Genomic DNA, 24354 nt, shown 5'->3' with positions numbered 1-24354 from the left:
GCCTCCCGAGGGAAAGGCCAATCATCAAAAGGTCAATCATCAAAAGGACCGACCAAATCACAAGCCCAGACCCTTCCTCCTGTGGTCCCTCAGGTTCCCTCGGACCTAGGCCTTAAGGTCAATCCGAACCTGAAGAAGAAAAGGCCGGTTGACACTCCTGAGGAGGGTGAGGTGGTTGTCCAGCCGACCAAGCAGCAAAAAACCACCCGGGCGCCAAGGAGCAGAAGGGGTAACTCCGCTGAAAGCCGGGATGAGGAGAACCTTACTGAGGTGCGCACTACCCCGCGTACATGGAGCCCCAAGTTGGAGCTAGATGGGGTTGCCATCCCCTACAATTCGTCGATCCGAGAGTATAACCGGGGCCGAGCAGGGTACGTGGCTGAGGCCTTGGAGCAACCCCTACTCCTTCCTCGAGATATAGAGGCCTATAGGCGGTTTTCTCAGCCCGAGATTTTCCTATCCCTTAAAAGGGATCTCGCGATGGTAAGTAATCATTTCACTGTTTTATTGATTTATTTAACCCTGTTAGATTTTAAACCAATCTTGTTTCGTTCGCAGATTACTCAACAGGTATTTGTGGCTGAGGAATTTTGTCGTGATAATCGCAATCGAGCTGATGCTGAGACTCAGTCTCGGACAGAGATGGAGAAAACCTTGGGGTCCCTCAAGCACGATCACCTTGAACTCACGGAGAAGTTCAAGGAGTCGAAGAAACGGCGCAAAAGTGCAGAGGCTGGTTTGAAAAGTGCTGAGACCCAGGCAGAGGACCAGCGCAAAGAGCTATACTCGACCCAAATCAACCTTGCCACCGAGAAGCAGGCAGTGCTGGATCTCAAGACTGCCCTGCAAAAAGTCGAGGATGAGCTGCGGCGGGTCAAAGAGGAGGCTCAGCTGATCCGAGAGGCCACAGAGGCTGAAAAGAATGCTTCTCGCCAGCTCGGGGTCCAAGAAACGGAGGCTAGGCTATCCGAGGAGATTCCTGAGGTGTGCAGGGACTACTGCAGCATCTCATGGGCTCATGCCCTTGATGCTGCAGGAGTTCCTGCGGATTCGGCGCTAAGACTGCCCGAGAACATCTTCTATCCTCAGGAGATCCGAGAGAATCCTAATGGCGCCCAAGAGGCTTCGGAGCAAAATCTGGCGGTGCCTGATGCCGTCCCTGTGCCTGATAAGGCGAAGGATCCTGTCACGGACCCTGCCATCGAGGTTCCTCCTCCTCAGCCCGAGCCAAAGGAAGATCCTCCTGCTAAGGCTTAGCTTTTAGGCTTTCAATATTTGCATCCCCTTCTTTCTTTTTTTGGAATGAGAGTCGTCCTGTTTTTGCGCTCTTTTGTAAGGACCTCTCTCTGTATTATCCTCGGAATATTAATATAGAATGTTTGCTTTGCTTTGCTTTCTATGGATGTATGCTAGTACCGCTTCCTCTTTTTTTTTTTTTTAAACATTTGCAACGACATAAATAAATGTAAATGGTCAAGATAAAAAGGATGCTGGGCAGTGAATTTGGATGAGGGTTGCAATGGTGCTAGATCGCGCGCACGCCTTAAAATGATTTCCCTTAAGTAATAATTTACCAATCTGACATAAGTAATAATTTTCCCTAAGTCTGTAGTCCGAGGAGCCATGCAGGACTTAGGTTCCGTTTAAAACTATGAATAATTGCCATAAGTAATAATTTCCCCTAAGTCTGTGGTCCGAGGAGCCATGCAGGACTTAGGTTCTGTTTAAAACTTGTATAAATTGTCATGAGTAATAATTTCCCCTAAGTCTGTGGTCCGAGGAGCCATGCAGGACTTAGGTTCTGTTTAAAATTATGAATAGTTGCCATAAGTAATAATTTCCCCTAAGTCTGTGGTCCGAGGATCCATGCAGGACTTAGGTTCTGTTTAAAACTTGTATAAATTGTCATGAGTAATAATTTCCCCTAAGTCTGTGGTCCGAGGAGCCATGCAGGACTTAGGTTCTGTTTAAAACTATAAATAGTTGCCATAAGTAATAATTTCCCCTAAGTCTGTGGTCCGAGGATCCATGCAGGACTTAGGTTCTGTTTAAAACTTGTATAAATTGTCATGAGTAATAATTTCCCCTAAGTCTGTGGTCCGAGAATCCATGCAAGACTTAGGTTCTGTTTAAAACTATGAATAGTTGCCATAAGTAATAATTTCCCCTAAGTCTGTGGTCCGAGAATCCATGCAGGACTTAGGTTCTGTTTAAAACTTGTATAAATTGTCATGAGTAATAATTTCCCCTAAGTCTGTGGTCCGATGAGCCATGCAGGACTTAGGTTCTGTTTAAAACTATGAATAGTTGCCATAAGTAATAATTTCCCCTAAGTCTGTGGTCCGAGGATCCATGCAGGACTTAGGTTCTGTTTAAAACTTGTATAAATTGTCATGAGTAATAATTTCCCCTAAGTTTGTGGTCCGAGGAGCCATGCATGACTTAGGTTCTGTTTAAAACTATGAATAATCGTAAATAGAACAGTAGGCAGAGGATAGTCACGAAACAAAACGTGGGCTAAGCCATTCTCATTAATAACAATATCTTCTGAGGTTATTTACATTCCATGGTCGAGGTACAGTTTTTTCGTCCAAATCTTCTAGGTAGTAGGCGCCTATCCCGGCCACGGATGTGACACGGTATGGTCCTTCCCAATTAGGCCCCAACTTGCCCCAAGAGGGGTTTTTTGCGCTGCCGAGAATCTTCCTCATCACGAGATCACCCGGACCTAGAGGTCGCAGTTTAACATTGGCATCATACCCTTTTCTCAGCTTCTGGTGATAATAGGCCATATGAATCGTTGCTTTTTCCCTTCTTTCCTCGGCTAGGTCTAGACTTCTTCCCAATAACTCGTCGTTACCGTTTGGGGTAAACGAGTTAGACCTCAGCGTGGGAAAGTTGTTCTCGATTGGGAGTACGGCCTCAACCCCATAAGTCATCGAAAAGGGGGTCTCACCGGTTGACCGTCGCGGCGTTGTCCGATAGGTCCATAAGACGTGCGGGAGCTCTTCTACCCACCTCCCCTTTGCCTCATCCAGTCTTTTCTTCAGTCCGTTCACTATGACCTTGTTCACGGCCTCGACTTGCCCATTTCCTTGGGGGTAGGCGGGGGTGGAATATCGGTTAATGATCCCAAACTCGCAGCAATACTCCCTAAAGTTCTTACTGTCGAATTGAAGACCATTGTCGGAAATGAGTGTACGTGGAGTTCCGAAGCGGGTGATGATGTTCTTCCAGATGAATTTCTGGGCATCCACATCCTTAATGTTGGCCAAAGGTTCAGCCTCCACCCATTTAGTGAAGTAATCAGTTCCGACTATTATGTATCGCTTGTTCCCCGCAGCTTTGGGGAAAGGTTCGACTATATCAAGGCCCCATTGTGCGAACGGCCATGGGCTAGAGAGGGGGTTAAGAACCCCTCCGGGTTGGTGGATATTCGGGGCGAATCTTTGGCACTGATCGCACTTCTTGGCCTATTCTTGGGCCTCTCTTTGCATGTTCAGCCACCAGTATCCCTGGGTGAGTGCCCTGTGTGCCAGCGACCTTCCTCCGGTGTGACTTCCACAAATTCCCTCATGTAACTCTTCAAGTAGAGACTCAAATTCTTCTGGATGTACGCAGTGTAGGTACGATCCAGAGTAGGAGCCCCGATATAGTTTGTGATCCTCTGATAGCCAGAACCGAGGAGCATTCCTACGTATCTTCTCAGCCTCTAGTTTTTCCTCCGGTAAGATGTCGTTTTGGAGGAAGTTCCTTATGGGGTCCATCCAGCTGGGACTCTTTCTGATCTGATGGACTTGGGCTGGGTTTCTGCTGATGGGACTTGCCTGGGCTAGATCTTCAACAAGGATCATTTGCAGCAGATTATGCGCCGAGGACGTGGCTAGAGTGGCCAGTGAGTCTGCATGGGTGTTTACACTCCTGGAAATGTGCATCAGATTGAAGGACTCGAAACCCGTCTGTAGGCGTTTGACTTGTCCTAGATACTCTTGCATTCTAGCATCTCTGGCTTCCAGCTCACCCATCACTTGTCCGACGACTAACCTAGAGTCCGAGAATGCTTCTATTACTCTTCCGCCCAATCTTTGAACCATCGTCATCCCTTAAAGTAAGGTTTCGTATTCGGCCTCATTGTTCGTAGCCGAGAATCCGAGCCTCAGTGATTTTTCAATAACAGCACCGTCCGGCGATATTAAAACTATCCCGACTCCAGATCCTCTCTGGTTGGCCGCGCCATCCACGTAGACCTTCCAATGCAAGGTCCCCCCTGCTGAAATTGCGCCAACCGATTTTCCATCCATGTCTTTCTGCTCGGTTACTGTTTCTATAAAGGGTTCAGCAAACTCCGCTACCAAGTCTGCGAGGACCTGACCTTTGATGGAGGATCTGGGCATATATTTGATATCAAAGGCCCCCAAAAGCGCACTCAACATGGCGATCCTTCCTGTGTAGTCAGCGCTTTGAAGCACTGCTCGAAGGGGAAGCTGAGTTAGGACGATGACCGTATGCGCCTGAAAGTAATGAGGAAGCTTCCGGGTGGCATGCACTATCGCCAGAATTGCCTTTTCTAAAGGTAGGTATCGCACATCGGCCTCATGTAATGATTTGCTCACATAGTAAACCGGTCGTTGCACCTCATTATCATCCCGTATCAGTACCAGGCTTACAGCATGGGCAGCTACAGCGACGTACGCAAACAGCACCTCGTCTACCTCAGGGCTGGACATAATGGGTGGTCAGGACAGGTAGTCCTTAAGCTGCTGGAAAGCCCGAGCACACTCCTTCGACCATTCAAACCCTTTCCACTTGTTTATTAGGAGGTAAAAAGGTCGGCATCGATCCGCTGATCGCGATATGAACCGGTTTAATGCTGCAATCATACCAGTGAGCTTCTGCACTTCCTTCGGGTTCCGAGGAGTCTGTAGGCTGTTAATGGCCTTGATTTGGTCGGGGCTTACTTCTATTCCCCGGTGGGTCACCATGTACCCTAAAAATTTCCCAGACCCGACCCCGAATGAACATTTGGAAGCATTCAGTCGCAACCGGTGCTCCCTCAAGATGGCGAAGATTATTTCGAGGTCTTTCACGTGCTCGGACACCCTTTTACTCTTCACAACCATATCTTCTATGTAAACCTCAATGATCTTGCCCAGTTGTGGCTCGAACATCCGGGTCATCATCCTTTGGTAAGTTGAGTCTGCGTTCTTCAGCCCAAACGACATCACCTTATAGTGATAATTTCCGATGGGAGTCATGAAAGCCATCTTCTCTTGGTCTTCTAGTGCAAGGGGTATCTGATGATAGCCCTGGAAGGCAACCAGGAAACTCATTCAAGGGTGTCCCACGGTCGCATCCACCAATCGGTCGATTCGGGGTAGGGGGAATGGGTCCTTTGGGCATGCCTTGTTCAGGTCCGTGAAGTCCACGCAGACCCTCCACATCCCTGTCTTCTTCCTTACCACCACCGTGTTTGCCAACCATTCGGGGTAAAAGACCTCTTTAATAGCCCCTGCTTTCTTCAGTTTTGCCACTTCGTCTCTTACGGCACTAGCATGTTCCTTTGAAGGGCGTCGGGGTGGCTGCTTCTTCGGAGTGGAAGAGGGGTTGACGTTCAGGTGGTGACAAATAAGGCTAGGATCAACTCCCGGGGCGTCGTAGGCGTCCCATGCAAACACATCGACATTTCCTCTGAGAAATCTGACCAGTTCCTCTTTTTCTTGAGAAGGCAACTCAGAGCCGACCTGAAAGGACTTCTCCGGGTCGTTGTTGACAGCGATCTTATCTAAACTTTCACATCTTATCTCCTCGGCCAGCCCATCGCCTTGCCTTGCCGAGGTGGCTGGTTGCTATAAGCTCTCTGGGGCCGAGGACTCGGTATGGGGCCGATATAAAATGGCGGCCACCATACACTTCCTGGCCACGGCCTGATCTCCTCGGATCTCTTCTATTTGTCCTCTGGATGGGTATTTTACTTTCTGGTGAAGTGTGGAGGTTACGGCTTCTAGGGCGTGGATCCATGGCTTGGCAACTATTGCGGTGTAGGGTGAGTAAGCGTCGACCACGATAAAATTCACCTTTACCACCTCCGACCCAGTCTATATGGGTAGTTGGATTTGCCCCTTTAGCGTAACAATCCTTCCTTCGAAGCTGAGAAGGGGGGAATCATAAGCTGCCAAATCTTCCGGCTTCAAGTTCAGCCCCTTGTATAGATCAGGGTACATTATCTCTACCGCACTTCTCGAGTCTACTAACATCCTTTTTACATCGAAGCCCCCAATTCTTAACGTAACCACCAAGGCATCGTTGTGAGGTTGAATAGTTCCTCTCTTATCCTCGTCCGAGAATCCCAGTATCAAGGAGCTTCCCTTTTTTGACCTTTTGGGTTCCCTTTGCCTGTCCCCGGAGGGGAGCCGATCAACAGCTAGTACCCTAGGGAGGGGTGGCCCAGTTCTTCCTGGTGCGGCGAGGATGACATGTATCGTTCCGGTAGGGGGTCTTAAGGACACATCCTTTCGAGACTCCTGTACTGCTTGACCGGGATGGCCGCTCGAGGGGTGCAGAAGGTGACGCAACTTCCCTTCTCGGACCAACTGATCTAAGTGATTCCATAGATTTCTGCAATCCTCAGTGGTATGCCCATGGTCCTGATGATAGTGGTAGTACAGGTTCTGGTTACATTTGGAAGGGTCTCCAGCCATCTTTCCCGGCCACCTGAAATAGGGCTCGTTCCTTACTTTCTCCAGCACCTGTTGTACTGGCTCCCTGAATACGGCATTCACTGTCTGCGGGTTGCTCTGTCCAGCCTGTCGCGAAAAATCTCTCCTCGGCTGGCTAGGGTTATACCGTTCCAATCTAAAATCATTTGCTTTGGGGGGAATGACCTTCTCCTTTCCCCTTCCTTGCAGCCGATCTTCTTCCACCCTTTTGTACTTGTCGATCCTATCCCTCAACTAATGAACGTTGGCAACTGGTTTACTAGTGAGAGATTTCCTTAAGCTATACTCGGTGGGAAGACCGCTTTTGAACGTGCTGATAGCAACAGTATCATGGTTGTCATCTAGGTCGTTATACACCTCCCAATATCTATCCGAGTATGCTTTCAGGGTCTCTCCTTCGTGCATGGATAAGGACAATAGCGAACTGAAGGGTCTGGGGACTCTGGTGTTGGTGATAAAGCGGGAGCAGAAATCTTGAGTGAGCTGCTTGTGTGAGCCTATGGAATTTGTCTTCAGGCCGTTAAACCACCTCATCGCCATTGATCCCAAGCTGGATGGGAAGATTTTGCACATAAGGGCTTTATTTTGCGAGTAGATTGCCATTTTTTGATTAAACTGACTCACATGCTCTATCGGGTCTGCTCGGCCGTTATAGATGGCGAACACCGGTTGGTTAAAGCGTCTAGGCAACTTAGCCCCTTCGATTCTATACGTGAAGGGTGACCTTGAAACCTGGTCCAGCGCCTTCTTCATAGCATCGTTCCCCGAACCCTTGCTGGATGGGATCTCATGCTTCCGTACAGGGCGTGGTTCCCTTTCGTAGGAAAAGGTTTCACTTGGGGGGGTCCTTGACTTCCGTCGGAAACTCGCATCCTCCACATTAGAAGACTCGCCTGAGTCGGAGGGAGATCGTTTCCGCTGCATACATCGTAACTTCCTTTTTAGGTCATCTATCTCTCGCTGCATGGCCTGATGACTATTTCGCCTCTAGGACACGTAACTACCTATCTGAGTGTGACTCTAGCTCGTCCGAATAGTATGCACACTTCCCTCACGATTTCCCCCGCCGCCTGGGTTGGCGGGGTTATTTTGCCTCTGGGACTCGGCGGGTTGTGTCTGTTGAGAGTTAGCCTGGTGAGGATTCTCCTGGTGCGGACCTGGTTCTGCCATGCTCGACCGTTGTGCTAGCTGATGCCCTAGTTCTTCCCACAGAAGGCGCCAATTGTATTTGCACGATTTTCCTGGCCCAAACCCTACTAATCAGGCCTTGGCCCAAGGCGCAACCCACAATAAATATTTGTAGAGGATGGGTCAAAGAACTTAGCCTCAATGAGCTTGTTCGGTCTGATGCATGTACAATATTGTTCCAGAAACAAAAACACAAGGATGGATATCTAACTGAAGATTCTATTTCTTTAGTTCCGAATACAGTTTTTCTGTCCCTCTTCTTTGAGGGACTCCACTACATTATATAGCTCTCTTCTTCTTATCTGAACCTTACACTTGTTGATCATCTAAGCATCTACTTGAGCACCTGTCCCATCAGACACCCTGATCACTCCCTTGTGAGTTGTAGTGGCCAAGGTAGTACTGTTCAGGGGTCTTTTCCTCATTAATGCGGCCAAGAGGGTGGTTGTGGCACATTTAATATGGTGGTGGCAGCTTTCCATGAGATATTTTGGATTTTATTCTTTTTATATGCTGGGAGGATGAACTGTAATGGTTGGGGCGAGTTCTTCGTCTGGACTTTGTAATGTCCGAGGAGGAGTTACTCCTCGGACAGGTTTCTTTTACCGCAATTGGGCTTGAATAATGCTTTATCTGTAACTTCTCCTCGGACAGGATGCTTCTCGGACGGACCTGTAGTTAGACTAGCCCATTATTTTGGGCCGGGCCCCACAAATATAATACGCTTTTAATAAAAGGTTTTGATTAACGGAATACGCTAACAATTAATGCAACTTTTGTCAAAACTTCCTTTAAAAATTGCACATATAAGGAAAATGTTCTCATTAAGTTAATTTTTTTCAATAAGACCAATATATCCTTATCCTATTTATCTCTCGCTCAAAATGAATTTTTTGTCACATCTAGCACTACATAGAACACAATTCTTAAAGCAGAGTAAACACATTTTGTGGCTTAAGGCAACAATTTAAAGTAAAACCATTTATGAAGAGTTATTAGTTTCTTCCAATATCCCAATAGTAATATTTGTTAAACACTTCTTTATAAAAACATCAATTTGATATATATATATATACATATATATATATATATATATTGACAGCTTTAGACTCGAACGAATTAGTTTCTTCATACTAATATCACTATGATCATACCAAATTTATGAAATATTAACTATAATATTGGCATGTTAAATGCATTTCATGCAAAATATGGTCAAATTGCAATGAAGATTTTTCACAAAAATAGGGCGTAGTTTAGGGCCGACTCATCATATTTTGGGCTAGATATAAATGAAAAATAAATTATTAGTTAATATTTTATAAGCAATACATGAATTAGAAAAAGGAATCCAACATTTTTATATAATTTAATACATTAATTGGACTATTTTCATTTATTTATAAAACTGTAGGGGCAAAGGCCCAAGATCATACAATGGGCCTTGGGTCCCATATAAAAGTTCGACCACGTCCGAGGAGAAGGTGTGGGTGCCAAAAAGGCTCCTGGCCCAATTCTTATGGACCCAAAATTATTTATTTATTTAAAAAGCGGTCCAAGGAGAAATGTCTCCTCGGACGTACCAAATATGGCTCAAAGATGCACTCTGCCTGCTATAAGGATCCACTCCTACGAGTATTAGTAACAAGGATGAGTCCCACAAGCCCGTAAGAGGGAAGAAAGTGTAGGATGCCAAGGGAGAGGCTACAGATGCCACATTAAATGCATGGCAGCTACTTTTCTGGCCGCATTAATGTGGAGAGGACTTGCGAACAGTGTTGCCTTAGCTATCACAACTCACAGAAAGATGGGGGAGATGTCCGATGGGACGAGCACTCAAGTGAAGATCCAGATGATCAACAAATATAAGGCCCTGATGACTTTAAGGGTGCTATATAAGAGAGGGGAGTCCCCATGAAGAAGGGGACGAAAAAACAGGAATTTAGAACAGAAGAACAGGGTGAGAACCATAGCCTTTGAGCAGGGACAGAGATACATCCTCCACGTCTCCTCGGACCTTATATCTAATGGACATGAAGGAGATTTTCTTATTTTCAATTGTTGTATGGCCCAATGTTAACTAGTATGCACTTCGTTAGGGCCTAGTTTTGTGACCCACTCTCTATAAATTCATTGTTTCGGGCTCCTTGGGCCAGAATCTCATACCTGTTGGGCTTGGACCCCGAATTGTGACCCTACAAAAACGTATTTTAAAAATTTTAATTATAAAATATCAAAACAATTAGTATCATAATAAATATCATATTTTAGATGGTCATTATCTCTCTTGGCAATGTTAGACTTTAGTTATTAAACAATGAATTTTAGTAATGAATTTACCTCAAAAACTATTAATTATAATTATAATTTTGATAGAGAGAGAAAAGAAGAGTTAAATTTTTGGGAGATTGAAAAATTTTACACTCTTAAACTACGGCAAATATAGTACAATGAATTCATAAAATGTTGAAGATTAGAAAAGGGTGTATTTAAAAAATTAATGTATTCTATCGGCTAGTAGAATATGTTTTTATATATATTAAAAAAAACAATCTAAGTGAGAGGCCTTAATTTTTTATTACAGTATTATTTTTGTGCAATACTATAATAATCATATACTATATAATAAAAATTGGGCTTAGAAGTAATGGTTGCGCCAAGTGGCTTCATTAAATTGTAGAAATTTTTTTAAATTTTTAGATTTTAAGAAAAAATATATACAATTTTTCTTCTCCTATAATTTCTGTGGGGACATTAGAAGGCTTTTGTCCGCTTTGGGGTGCCAGTCCCTCACGGTTTTGTTCTCGTCCCCGAGTGTGGTGTTGGGGATTTTTGCCTTTGAGGTGATTGACACCTAGCCTCACCTTAGTCCCACATCGGTTAGAGAACCCTCCCACTCAAGGTTTATAAGCTTCTGGAGCAACCAAGAGTGTACCAGAAGCTTATAAACCTTGAGTGGGAGGGTTCTCTAACCGATGTGGGACTAAGGTGAGGCTAGGTGTCAATCACCTCAAAGGCAAAAATCCCCAACACCACACTCGGGGACGAGAACAAAACCGTGAGGGACTGGCTCCCCAAAGCGGACAAAAGCCTTCCAATGTCCCCACAATTTCTAAGCTGATAAAAATCTTAATTTGATTACAATCAAAATTCTTCATCTAATCCTTATTTTTTACAATATATTTGTTCTTATTAATTTCTTTGGATAAAATAACAATAAGTATTTTTTAAAAATTTCAAAAAGAGATTAAATTTAGTTGGTTGGTCTATCTAAAATATTATCAGCAAGGCATAAAATGAATAGGATAGAATTACCTAAAAAAAATGACAGAATTTCAGTAAATAAAAAATACATAAAATAAAGCAAATAATATAGAATTAAATAATAATAAAAAATATAGAATTGAATACTATTATGTATCAACATACGTTCATTTTTTTTTAATTTTTTTAAGTTCTTTTTTTTTTTTGGATAAATATGCATTTTATGTCATCTTTTTCCTAATAATCAAGTAACAAAAGAAAGCAGTATTTGATTTACAATTACAACTACATTTGTGTCTATCTAAAATGTTATCAACAAAGTCTAAAATCAATAGGATAGAATTTAAATAAAAAAGAGAGATAAAAAATACATGAAAGAAAAAAGATAGAATTTAAAAAAATTATGTGAAACAAAAATACTTTTTTTTTTTTACTACGTTTCTTCCTCTTTTTGTGGATAAATTTTCATCTTATGTCATCTTTTTCCTAATAATAAAGTTAAAAAAAATAAGTATTTGAGTTTCACCTAAACTTTTTTTTTTCATATCATCTACTGCACAACCTAAAATTCTCTCTATATATACACACAGTTTTTTAGTGTATTATTCTTTCAACTACATACCTTACAATTATGTACTTTATTCTTCCATTCTCCTCTCTACCCTACCTACAACATTCTAGGTTTTTTTTTTTATCAAATTAAATAGATTTTGTGTATTTGTTGCCTTTTTATAATATATTATATTATTTTTATCAACAAGTTTTATAAATAGGTTGAAATTCTATGTTTGATCACACCTTTTAGTATATTTTTTTTAAACGTCAATATAGCAAGCAATATATTTGTATTTTTTATTTTATTATCACATGATTATTTGTTGTTGACATCAATATTTTATTGTATGTGGATTTAATTTGTTATGGTTTTTGTTTGGTGCTTTGTTCCATGTGTCGGGGACATTTTTGTGATAAGGGCCGAAAATGCGAGAATGGCCCAAATCTCCCATTGGGTTCTTTAGAGGTGTTTATTGTGGAGAATCAAACCCAAAATTCCAAATATATAATGAAAAAAAGGCTAATGGTGCTTTGACAAGAGAGAATCAAAATGCTAATAACAAAAGTGCAGAAAAAGCATAAAAACATAACAGGTCTGAAACTTCGACCCACAGTCATCGAGAAGAGGGAATTGAGAGAGATTGTGAGGAAGAGAGGGAAGGTTCCCTTGTACCCATATTTCCACCCCTAAGGTTCAAAATTGTGAGAATGTTTCTTGACTCAGTGGGTTTTTGCTCTCAAGTTTCAACTCTATGGGGAAAACATTGTTCAACAGGTTTGAAACTTCGACCCACAGTCACCAAGAAGAAGAAATTGAGAGAGGTTGTGAGGAAAAGAGGGAAGGTTCCCCTGTACCCATATTTCTACCCCCAAGCTTCGGAATTATGAGATTGTTGACTGGCTGAATGGGGTTTTGCTTTGAAATTTCAGGTATATGGGTAGAACGTTGCTAGTTCATTTTGAATCTGATTGGGGCCTTTTGTATTGAACTTGGGGTGCTCTAAGTGACTTTTTTGGTCAATAGGAGAGGTTTTGAACCCCAAGGTATCAATCAAAGAAGTTATGGTCAGATTTGATTTAATTGGGTAAGAGGGATGCCTTGCTTTTTGCATAATTTAGGAAATAAAGTAGTCTAAATTCTTGGGCTGATGTTTCCTAGACATGGCAGGTCCTTGGAGATTGCATTTGATTGTTGCAGCAAATATGGCCAACCACTTAGGGTTAGCTTTGTGTTTTAGGCAAAAAAAGGTAGAGTAGAAAAGTTGGGCCACAGTCACCTAGAGCATAAATGCTATTTTGGGGTGAAATTTTTGGATACAAAACCTCCTCCACGAGCCTAAGGTGCTACCAGTGTCCCTTGCTCACTTGGTAGCACGCATGGACTGGGCTCATGCACAAGGTCCGAAAGGAACCAACCCATACCCTCCAAACCACACTTCCTCAATTTCTCCCAATAAGTCGCATGGGCTTGGGCCATGCTTAAAATAATAAAATATAATATAATACACAAATTGAGCCCACAAAGAAGTTGGGCTGGGTTGAATTGGGCTCGTAGAAAATGTGTCGCAAAAATGAGTATCAACACCATGTAATCTATCTTCTTTAATTAAAAGCAAAATTTGCTATTAAACATGTGGTGATGGCCATTTCGAAAGCTCAAGTGGAAGGAAGAGGCCCAACAATACGGACAAAAAAGAGTTGGCAAATGAATAGAAAACCCATTAAGTCCAAGCAGCAAGAATAATGGATCACAGGCCCATAAGATAAACAAATAGACCTTGAGGAGGTAAATGGGCTTAAAGGAGCCTAGAAAGAGAAAAAAAAAAAGCAAACCATAGGTGGTATATGATGTGGAAAAGTGAGAATGAGCCACGATAGGCCCAAAGTAATGAAAGCAAAGAAAGTAAGGGGTTGATAGCAAGTCTATGAACCCCAAGGATGAGGGATAAGGTAATTGGGCTGGAGAAGCTCAAAGAATTCAGTAAAAGCCCATGGGAATGCAAAGTTAAGAAAATGCCTAAGGAAAGCAAATGGGCCCGAGACGCCCAAGGGAAAACAAATGGGACACAAGAGCCTACCAGTGATGTAATAAAAGAACCAATAGCCGTACTGGGCTATTGGGAGAAGAATAAACGACAGGCCCAAAGAGGCCCAGCAGGATTGACGCACGCAATTTCGCAGCAAAAATGATAGAGTGGTATGGTAGGAGATGGTAGCAGGAAAAAGGGTAGGCTAAAGAAAAGCAAAGCCCACCATCAAACAAGGCCTAGCCCCTAAGTAGGGCAAGCCATAAAGGAAAGGGGAACCAGAAAATAGTCAAAAACGAACGGCAGACTGCGCAGGCCAACCACGGCAAACGCATGAACAGCAGGCAGATTTTGGACATACATGGAAGAAAGGCACGCACAAGACCCAGACCTCACCAGCCTGTACCCAGTCAATACAGGACACGGTTAGGTCATGGGTCAGCGGTAAGAGGGCATGGTTTGACGGTAGGGAGAGGGGAAAAACCTATTTTGAGGTTCCTGTTAGGGCTTTTTTGGGGGAAGTGTCCTGTTGAGATGACATACCACCCAAAGAAGCAAAACTGAGCTGGAACCACTAGATGCATGCCATGAGGGATAGGGAGAGAGAAGGCACCCATACCATAGCAGGAAAAGGTGTCACGGCAGACAAATAAACAAAATAGTTTTCTTTTGTCTGGCGATAGGGAGTGGCACACAGACAGACTTGTGGTGGTCGACAGGTACACCCATACCAGACAAAAGTGGTTAAGGGCTAAAATAGTAAAATTCGGTCATGGCAGGCACTATAAAGAGGCCCTTGCCGTGTACAGGAACCAGGAGAACATAAGCACCAGGGTATTAGAAACTTGAAAACCAGGAAATAGAAAACAAGTATTAAGAAAAAGAAGTAAAAAGAAAAAAAGATAAGAAAGAGGAATATTAGAAGAGAAGGAAAGAAAAAGATAGAGAGTTAGAACGGCAGACATGCACCAAAAGGTTGATTCCCTCTCTCCTTCTCAAAGTCCTACTCTCTGCTGGAAACAAAGAGTCCTCTTGTGTACCAACCATTCAGGTTTGCTTTCCTCAAAGTGATTAATTTTCATGGCAGGATCTCCCTGAGAGATTATTCACTTTGAGAAGAGGCATTCTTCCCTTTCTGGTTTTGGTCCTGCAAATCAGATTTAATCCGATTTATTTCCTCTCTTAATCAACCCATATACTACCCACTTATTTCCCTTACTTTTCTTATAAAATAATTGTTGTTAAACTGTGATTATCTTTTCTTAAATAGGGATTATCTGTTTACCTTAATAAAGATGTCAAAATACTTTATTTTATCTTTTTATTATCATATCTGTCTGCTACAACTCATCTGAAATAGTTCTGCCCGCCGTAAGCATGCTCTTGGTAAACAAGGTATAGTTTGCGCACAAGTCGGACCAAATTGAGTTGCAGTTTAACCGGTTTCAACTCCCTTACTCAAAATATTTGGGCCCAGTACCGCAGGAGGCAGCCCAGCCCGCTTTAACCAAAAAGGCCCACTACAACATGAAATTGGATATGAGAGAAAAAGAAGGATCTAAAAATGTTCTTATATCCATCAGTCCAAATTCCTACGTAAGTCTATCTTTACTTAATTCCGTTTTCATTTTTTTTTAAGTTTAGAAATTTGGATATTTTTTCATTAATGAATTAGGATTTCGGCTTAATTTTGTTTTCAACTATTTCAATTATTGAATTCATTATTTTTTCATGTGTAATATTAATATTGTGTTTTTTTTATCAGAAAAAAATAATATATGTGTTCTTAAAGGCTAAAGCACAATACAATTACAAACATTACTTTAAGTTAGGGTGTTACATTTATTTACTAGTAAGTTAAAATGTTACATTAAGTTAGGGTATTATAATTTTATTTATTATTAAGTTAGAATGTGTGATATAACTTATAACCATTTGAATAAAATCAACACTAAAAAAAAATGATTTAAATATTAAAATAAGAAATTAAAATTAAAATTCTTTTAGGTGTACAAGTACAATTTATTTTTTAATCTTAAATTTTGAATTAATTCTTTAGAATGATCCCCTCTTCATAAATAAATAGGAATTATTAAAAAAAATTATAAAAGTTTTTATTGATCATTGTAATTAGATATATTATATATAAGGACAAATATACAAAATTCAATTTTTTTTAGATTTTTAAAAAATAGATTTTTTTTTTTTAATCTTTTACACACACACACACACACACACACACACACACATATATATATAGAGAGAGAGATTTCATTGATAATTGTTACACTATTTTTACAATTTGCCATAGTTTTTAAAATATTTTATAATATGTGTTTTTGAAAAAAAAAATGTCAAATTTGAACTTGCATAATATACATCTTCCATGTAACTTTTTTTTTTTTTTCATTTTAATTGTTATTCAATTTAATTATGTAGGGATGAAGGGTCTAGATAAGGATATTGGGCCGTGGGCTGTGCCCGAGGATGTCAAATAGCCCAAGGATAGATAAGTACTAGTTAAGGCAAACAGATTATTGGGTCGAGGAAGGTATCAAGTCATGATGAACAGGTGACGTTGTTCGAGGAGCGATCCCTCCTCAACCAACAAAGTGGAGGCCTAAAGTCCGACCCCCCATCAAGTACTGAGCAACAAGCAACCGTGCTTGAGTGGATAATCTTTAGAAAGAGATGAGTTAACAGAGAATTAAGAAATATCTGGGAATAAAGCTACTACCACCGCATTGAATGTTTTGCATCTAACCCCCTGACTGCATTAATATGAAAGTAATACATGAACAGTAACTTTCAACCTTACAGCTACCCATAAAGACTTCAGGAATGTGCTAATGAGACAAATATCAAGAAGATTAGCAATCTAATCTATACGTGGAGGGCCGAGATGAAAGAGGGGAAGGGAATATAAAAGGGAAGAACTCCCTTACAGAGAGGATCATCAAAATAACCAGAGAGAAAACCACTGTGTAACTAAGAGCTTAAATATTTGTATAAGTCTAAGAGAAATATATAAGAACATACCTTCCTCGGACCTGACCGAGGAGCAATTTTCTTTTTCAAACTGTTTGTTTTGCTCATCCTAATATTAACGAGCCTATTGTGATCAACATCTTAACTCATTGAACGTTCAGTAATAGGCCCACTCTCTAACAAATTCATTGTTTTGAGCTTATTAGGCCATTGTTTAAACTATACTGGGCTTTGGATCGAAACGGGTCCTTACAAATTATGTTATCAAAATATTTTTTATTAAGCCGTGCATCGCACGGACATAATACTAGTATATTATATTTTAGGGTGCCTTCTTATATTTGGAGCCTTAGGCCATTGCCTAAATTGATAAGTCTCTCTTGCAACTAAATTTTCATCCATTGATGCTATAATATTGCAAAATGTATTAAAAATAAAAATTAACATCATATTTGTATTTATTTATAAAATAAATATTGATTAAATAAAATAACTGTGCCTTGTTTAATAATTCCTTAATCCTATATTGAACTTTTCTTCATCTCTTCTTCTCTTTGATATTGGTTAAATAAATTTTTTTTTTAAGAAAAGAAAAAAAAAAAGTTTGCTATTGGTAAAGGAAGAAAACTGGAGAGTAAAATATTGGTAAAGTGAGATTTGGTGAGAAAAATAAAATGTGAAAGGAAAGGAAATTAACTTTTCACAAAATATTAGTTAAGGGAATTTTTGTCCAAGGAGATCAAAATCAACTTTTCAGCCCCTCAATATTTCAGCTTAATTTTAAAACTTTTATATTTTTTGGTTGCAAAATTTTAAAATTTTCTCCCATGACTTCATGCTAATTTTATATGATATGGGCATCAGATAAAGTATTCTAAAAGGGTCCCCAGGTAACATTTCAGCCACTTTTCTTGTTTCTTACATCTCTCTTTACCAATTTGGTAAACCAATTTTTTTTTTTTTTAATGGGAATTTGGTAAACCAATTTGATTACCAATCATAATGTAATAACTTCGAAACACTATATGTCATTGTAGTTTGCCAAATGCTCTAAACCCTAAAAACTTTATATCCAAAAAAAAAAACCTCTACAACTAAAACATTACCACGTAGCTCTACTTCTTACCACATTCTTGAAGCCGCGCACCCAATAAGGAATATGAAGATAGAGGCTTTAGAAGGCAGACCTTTCGACTCTTCACAATCAGATAAGTTACATTACTCGCATTGCCACTCACCTGCTCCTAAATATGAAGTTATGATCATCGGAATTTCTAGAACAAAAACAAACACCTTGCACAGTTGGAAGTTACCAAGAAGGCAACAAGAACATGCTTTCCAAAAACAAGAAGAAGGTAAGAACAGAAATTATGTTGTTCCAATATTAAGATCCCAATCCGGTGCTTGTATGAACAAAACACAGATCACCAAGTTTTCTTTGACCAGATTAAGCAAACCTTGGCAGTTGGCACTGTCGATACGTGCATTATGCATGTCCTCCAGCTTATGGAACCAAGATTTTTGCACACAAATATTTTCATACTTTGTTCATACATTTTCTATTACCAGTTGGTCTGATCTTTTATTCTTAACCCTCAGATGGTGTAAGCATATACCAACTAAATGAAGTGGAACAACCACCAGATTTCATAACCAAGTGACATCTCAAGCCCTTTCAAGGATCTATACGAGTTAGAGATTCTCAAATGTTTGGGAATACAGATGAAATAAAAAACCATGAATAACACCATGTTTATTGAACTACAGAGAATGGTGTACTCAGTTCTGCAATTAAAAGTTCAAATACTATTTCAGTTGCATCATATTGCCCGCATCTATCCTACTTTCCAGATTTCCAAGGATTAGGTCCTCTTCTGCGATAAAACTGATTCTACAAATGAAAGGATATATTGCTCTAGTGATATCAAATTAACAATACCATGGCATCATAAAAATAAGATAAAATAAAAAGGTGAACAGAGATGAGTCTTCATATACATTTCAATGTATTCCATCCATTTTAAGTTGATGTCTCAAAACAATAACCTTTTCGGCATTGGCTAACATATGTAAGATGTTTCAAAGCGTAAGGAATGTAGATATTGCAAAATGGGGGATAAAAAGTCTTGAACCCTCCATAAAATTGAGCTTCATAACTTTAGCTGTAAAGGAGGTGCTACCATACAACCTGTATCATAATACCTGGATATAAATTGTTGACTACAAAAGACCCTTTAAATTCACACGTAGCAGCTCCTCTCTTTTAGTGTAAACTAGGTTCTCATCTTCTAGCTAGCTTGGACAATAGGTAGACTACACTGAAACAAACTAGTCCAAAAATAATCACTTGCAAGATATGATTTGAACTGTGCTGGGTGATGGTCCTATTCAATCTCCTCATGCCATTTTTCACCCCTTCCCCAGCTTGACCCATTGCCATTTGCTGTGTTAAAAACCAGAAGCAATTTGTCAGAATGCAATATGTTCATCCCTTCACCAAAATGGCAAATACTTTTAAGTGGAAAACCATGGCTTCAGCTGGTTCATGTGCATGTGTGTGGGCATGTGCAATCGTCTCTGTGTGTGTTTCCTTAATAGTCATTAAGTATTAGTGCAAAAGAGGAAAATCAGATAAGAAGCTTCAACAATGATCTCAATCAAGGCACCTGGACTAAATGTCCTTGTGACATTGGTTTTAGGAAGTAAAGGTTCAACCGTTCAAGCTATAAGTTTACCAAGTCAGCGAGGATATCATTCTGGATTCTGGTTTCTGCTTCAATTTCTTGAGCCACCTGCAAAGCAATACATAAATAGGAGTTTACAAGACTGAGGGAGAAAAAACTGAAAAGTCCTATTATATATGGCAATTTTCGTTTTTTCTTATAAAGAAAAGAAATAGTCCTACTATATATGGAAATTTCCTTTTATATATGGCAATTTTCCTTTTTTCTTATAAAGAAAAGAAATAGTCCTACTATAGATGGAAATTTCCTTTTATCTATCAATTGACTTTTTTTTTCCTTTTTAAACACAATGTGAGCCTTATTCTCAGAAGCTCAGAGCAGATTGGCCCAGCTGGGTTATGGAAGTCCCATGATCCCCCCTCTAATGGGAAGGCGACTTAATGAATCAGAAACAGGGCCATAGGCGAGTCAGCAAACTAAGTACAAGGCTTACATTAAACAATGTAGTTCCAATTTCAAAGCAACCATTTAGCATGAAACCACTTGACCAGAAGCAACAAGAACAACTCAAATTCTTATGGACATGCAATTACAGAATTTATGGGTTTTATAAAACAATGCTAGACATTGCCTACCATAAATTCTGGGCTAATATTTGGCTCCAAGTTATTAACAGCATCAATAAGTCACAACACAAAAACCTCTGCTGATGACAGGTTGTGATTTAAAAGATTAAAAGGAAATGGAAAACATGGCTTGTAATCAAAACATATCAACATTATCTGTTCTAGGTATTGATAGAGGTGTAACCTCAGTAAAATTGGGCATTGTTCATCCCTGATAAAGCCAATATTGCAAAGCTTCTACACCTCTGTGCTAATTTTACTGGATTTGGCATCTTCCAAAATTTTCAGCACATGGGAGATGACTATTTTTCACCTAGTATCTCTATATAATGAAATGTGAACACATCACAGAACTCTAAGGGGAGATGGATATACTACGACAATTCTTAGGTAGCAACGTGAGCATTGATGAATGCCAGGTATAGTTCATCGTCCGTGGTCAAATTTCTCCATGACTTCATTTTCATGGGAGGAGTTTATATAATTTGGGTTTGGGGGGGGGGGGTGGGGGTGCTCCCCCCTTTTTAACATTGTGTGTGTTGAGGCTAGGAGTTCTTCTTCATCTTCCTTGCCTGGTTCATCACTGTCAGAGCTCTATCAGTAAATTAGGACTACCATGAAGTTTGCTGCAAGAGCAACTAAACCATAAAATTCAACTTTAAAGTCTCAGCCTTCTGTAGTGGACAACTCATGGCTTCAAATTATGACACGTCTATCATTCCATAATCAGGGATGTACCCTGGGCTAAGAAGCAGTTACACTTCAAAACCACTGGTGTGTCCATCTTCGTGTCAAACATGTCGGGGACACTTCTGCATGAATGTCCTTATTGTGTTGGGAGAAATAAATAATTTTTAATTAAAAACAATCCTTGGATTTTAGATATGTTTTAAAAGTTTTTGACAGTTGTTATTTATTTTAAAAACTTAAAATAAAAATAAAATATACCTAGAAGTGTATATATATATTAATTGGGGTATCTCCACAGTGTCGTTTCCTAATTTTCAAGAACTGTCATGTTATCGTGTCTCATGTCATGCCAGTGTCTGCATCTGTGCTTCATAAATCCCAAGCCATACATCAAAAAGCTAATAACCTCCCCTTCCTCTAATGCCTGCCTTTGTGCCTTTGTCAAGCCCCCTCCCTTAATTTCCTTCCCATTTTTTTGTCCAAAATGATTTTCCAAGGTAGCCCCTTTTTTGCAATATGTTCTTAGCAATAACGCCATAGCTAAAAAAATCTGACCTCCCTGTAGCAATAGTCTCCACCTTCAAAGCATAAATTTAAGCTACCGTGTTTAATATAATGAGGCCCTTGGCCCCAATCTTTGGTATCGTGAAAACAGCTCCTCCAGATATCTAAATTGACAAGTGGAACACCATAGGTGACCGTGGAAGACCACCTATGGGCATTGCCCGAGGGCCTCTTCTTCACTCTCAGATGTGATGCTAATAGTTGCCACATTAGATGAGCTATTCCTATTTTTAACTGTGGAATGTCCAAAAGGGCTTTAAGCTCGGTGTTATAATAAATTCATAAGGTATTTCAATTCTTCTTATGGAAGGTGACAGATACTATACTCTTTGGGCTTCTGGGATACTTTATCACGATTTCATGTTAGGATCACCTCTTCTTTTGAACTAAAGTTGTTAACTGAGACTAGATCATAAAGTTAGGAATCTGCATAATAAGCTTTGACATTAGCTTCCAATTTGCAAAGAAAATTTTGTTTGTACTTCTTTTGTCCTCACTAACATATTTGAAGCATTGATGGTGGGTCGATGGAACAATAAATCTCCCATGTGTCCAAGGGTAACCAGGGGTAATGACCTTTATCTTTGATTTGGAAAACCAAGAATTTTGTTATCAAAAAACATTGTCATTGATACCTAGATAGCTAAAGAACTAAAACTATGGTTGGACTTCCTTTGGGGAGTAGTCTCAGTTCCTGTTCTTTTAGGTAGTGAAATCTGTAAGGGTGATTGCGATTTTGGTAAAATGTCTAAGAGTTCAAAAAAATATTAGAAGCACAAAGAATATACAAGCATCAGATAGAAATAATAGTAAGACAAGTAAACAACCCATAAAATAGAATTACAGAAAATAATCACAGAACGCCTTAATAAGATTTATGTACAAGATGCAAAAACCGATAAAGATGTTCTTTTTACTCCAAAAATATTTGTATGCTCTGGTGTTTGAATAAGTTGTTGGAAAACTATGTTTTGAGTTTAAAATGAATATTTGTAAAATAAATAAATAAATAATAAATAAAAACAAAAACAAGACGGGAGTGGTGGTCACAAAACAAAGTTTTGGGTTTTAAAAACGATCTTCTAAATGGAAAATTACCATAAATGCGCATACTCCTTGCTTTCACATGAATGGTGGGTCCAAAAAGCCTAACCACAGACCCTATGTAATGCAACATCAACACACTACCAAAGAAGTAGAATCAAGCTATAGAAGTTCCGATTCAGAATGCAGATTCAAGCAGCATCAGGATATTAATGACCTTGAATCGCACTTTATTTTTTGTAATTTATAAAAATTGATTAACCAAACTCAAAACCCATGACTCATAATAAAAAAAAAAAACAGAAACAGAAACGTAACGTACGGATTTAAGTCGTCGAACTTGGGAATGAAGGCCGGAGATTTCCTCGTCGAGGTCCCCATGCACTGGATCAATCCTTAATTGGACTTCATCGGAATTCGCAGCTTGTCTCACACTAAGACCTTCCCTGCACAACCACCACAACAACAACACGTTAAAAGCAGAGTCAGATCGCAAACGAGGAAATTACTGAAAACAAGGATTTTGGTTTGGTTGCTTTTACCTTGATCGATAAGGATTTGCCATTCGGAATTCGGAATTGGATTTGGAATTGAGAATTCAATTCCTAAATCCTAACCGTATAACGGAACGGAACCAGCCTAGCCTAGCCAGGGCGTGTGTTTTTGGCAATATGATGAAGATTTTATAATTATCGGTTTCGTGTTCTGGACTGGGCCGAACAAAAATCATCACGCATCTCACTGATTGAGCTTTGGTTTGTATTATGAGGCTTATGAGCTGGGCTTGCTTTGTTCTACCATGCCTATTTTCCTTCCTTCTTGTCAATAGGCCCATGGACTTATTGTTGTATCAGGCCTAATAACTTAAATCCACAAATCTGAGTTTGAATTTGACTCATTCGTCCTTAAGTCGAGTTTAAAGTTTAAACCTTGTCACAATCACAAACAGCCCAATTTTGTGCTCGACTCTTTAGAATATGATCAATAGTTCTTTAACTGCCTTAAAGAAAAAAAAAAGGATTAAATATCAAAGACCTTTTGTAAAATATGCTGATTTGTTTCGTTTGATTATTCGTAAAGAAAAATAAAAAGTAGGGCCGACGACAGAAAAGATTGTGCGTATCTCAATTATTCTAATATTTTTAATTTGTCCAAATCAATCAATTTGACTGATTAATAATTAAACGCTATGGTGCGATGAAACTTGAGATTCCTATTGCACCATCGAATTTTTAATTGCAGTTGCTTGCATACATCGCACAAGAAAGACAAATATGGCATTTTCTTTTTTTCCTTTTTTTTTTCTTTTTGGTAAAATTCAATTAACAACTAAAAAAACACAAAAGGATCAGGACACAACCTGTCCAAATACATCTCATTGAGGTCATCTTCAGAAATACTAAAAATGTCCACAAATATGGCATTTTCAATGTCCATAAATAATGTGGTCTGCAATTGTGCATTGTGCAACTCATATTTATGAACTGGACAACGAGATAAGGTTATTCTTAATTCTTCTTTTTTGGTACAACTTTCTTACATTCTTTTCTTTTGCTTTTCTTCATTTGCGATGGAAAGTGAATTTAAAAAAAAAAAAATTTAAATACTGGTTTGGATTGGTATAGCTAATTTCTTAACATGTTTTGCATTTGGGAAAAAAATAAATAAATTGCATTGAGGCACATTGTCTTGTAATAGATAATTAAATGAAAAACTTTTTTTTTTTTTTTTTTGAGAATGACATGAAAAACTAATTGAATTTTACTTTAGAATATATTTTTAAAAATGTTTTATTAGAAAAGAAAAGGTAATTAAATTTTATTTTTTATATTTCTCATCAAACTTTTAAAAACTAACTTACCTTTGGCCACGCGCTCACGCGCGTACTCAGATGCTCTTCTATTTTTAGGATAATGGATAATTTAGAATATTTATTATAATTTGAGGTTACTACATTTTCTAATAACAAAAAGAGCGTGTGCTCAAAGATTCTTCTATTTTTTGAGTA

At 39.5% G+C, this 24354-nt stretch overlaps 1 protein-coding gene across 1 annotated transcript; it reads right to left on the bottom strand.

Annotated features, from left to right (window-relative positions):
* Positions 1 to 18703: 18703 nt before the first annotated feature.
* On the bottom strand, positions 18704 to 23023 carry LOC115993741 (bet1-like protein At4g14600). Its single transcript, XM_031117709.1, has 4 exons — positions 22889 to 23023; positions 22669 to 22792; positions 19474 to 19530; positions 18704 to 19181 (listed from the first exon to the last, which is right to left on the bottom strand). The coding sequence occupies exons 1-4, from the start codon at positions 22909 to 22911 to the stop codon at positions 19020 to 19022; spliced, it is 366 nt and encodes a 121-aa protein (XP_030973569.1). The 5' UTR covers positions 22912 to 23023; the 3' UTR covers positions 18704 to 19019.
* Positions 23024 to 24354: the final 1331 nt, after the last annotated feature.

The sequence above is a fragment of the Quercus lobata genome, chromosome 6 (genome assembly GCF_001633185.2).
Source record: "Quercus lobata isolate SW786 chromosome 6, ValleyOak3.0 Primary Assembly, whole genome shotgun sequence".
In the NCBI taxonomy this organism is placed as follows: domain Eukaryota; kingdom Viridiplantae; phylum Streptophyta; class Magnoliopsida; order Fagales; family Fagaceae; genus Quercus; species Quercus lobata.
Note: the sequence above shows the minus strand (reverse complement) of the source record. Positions and strands in the feature narration are given on the sequence as shown.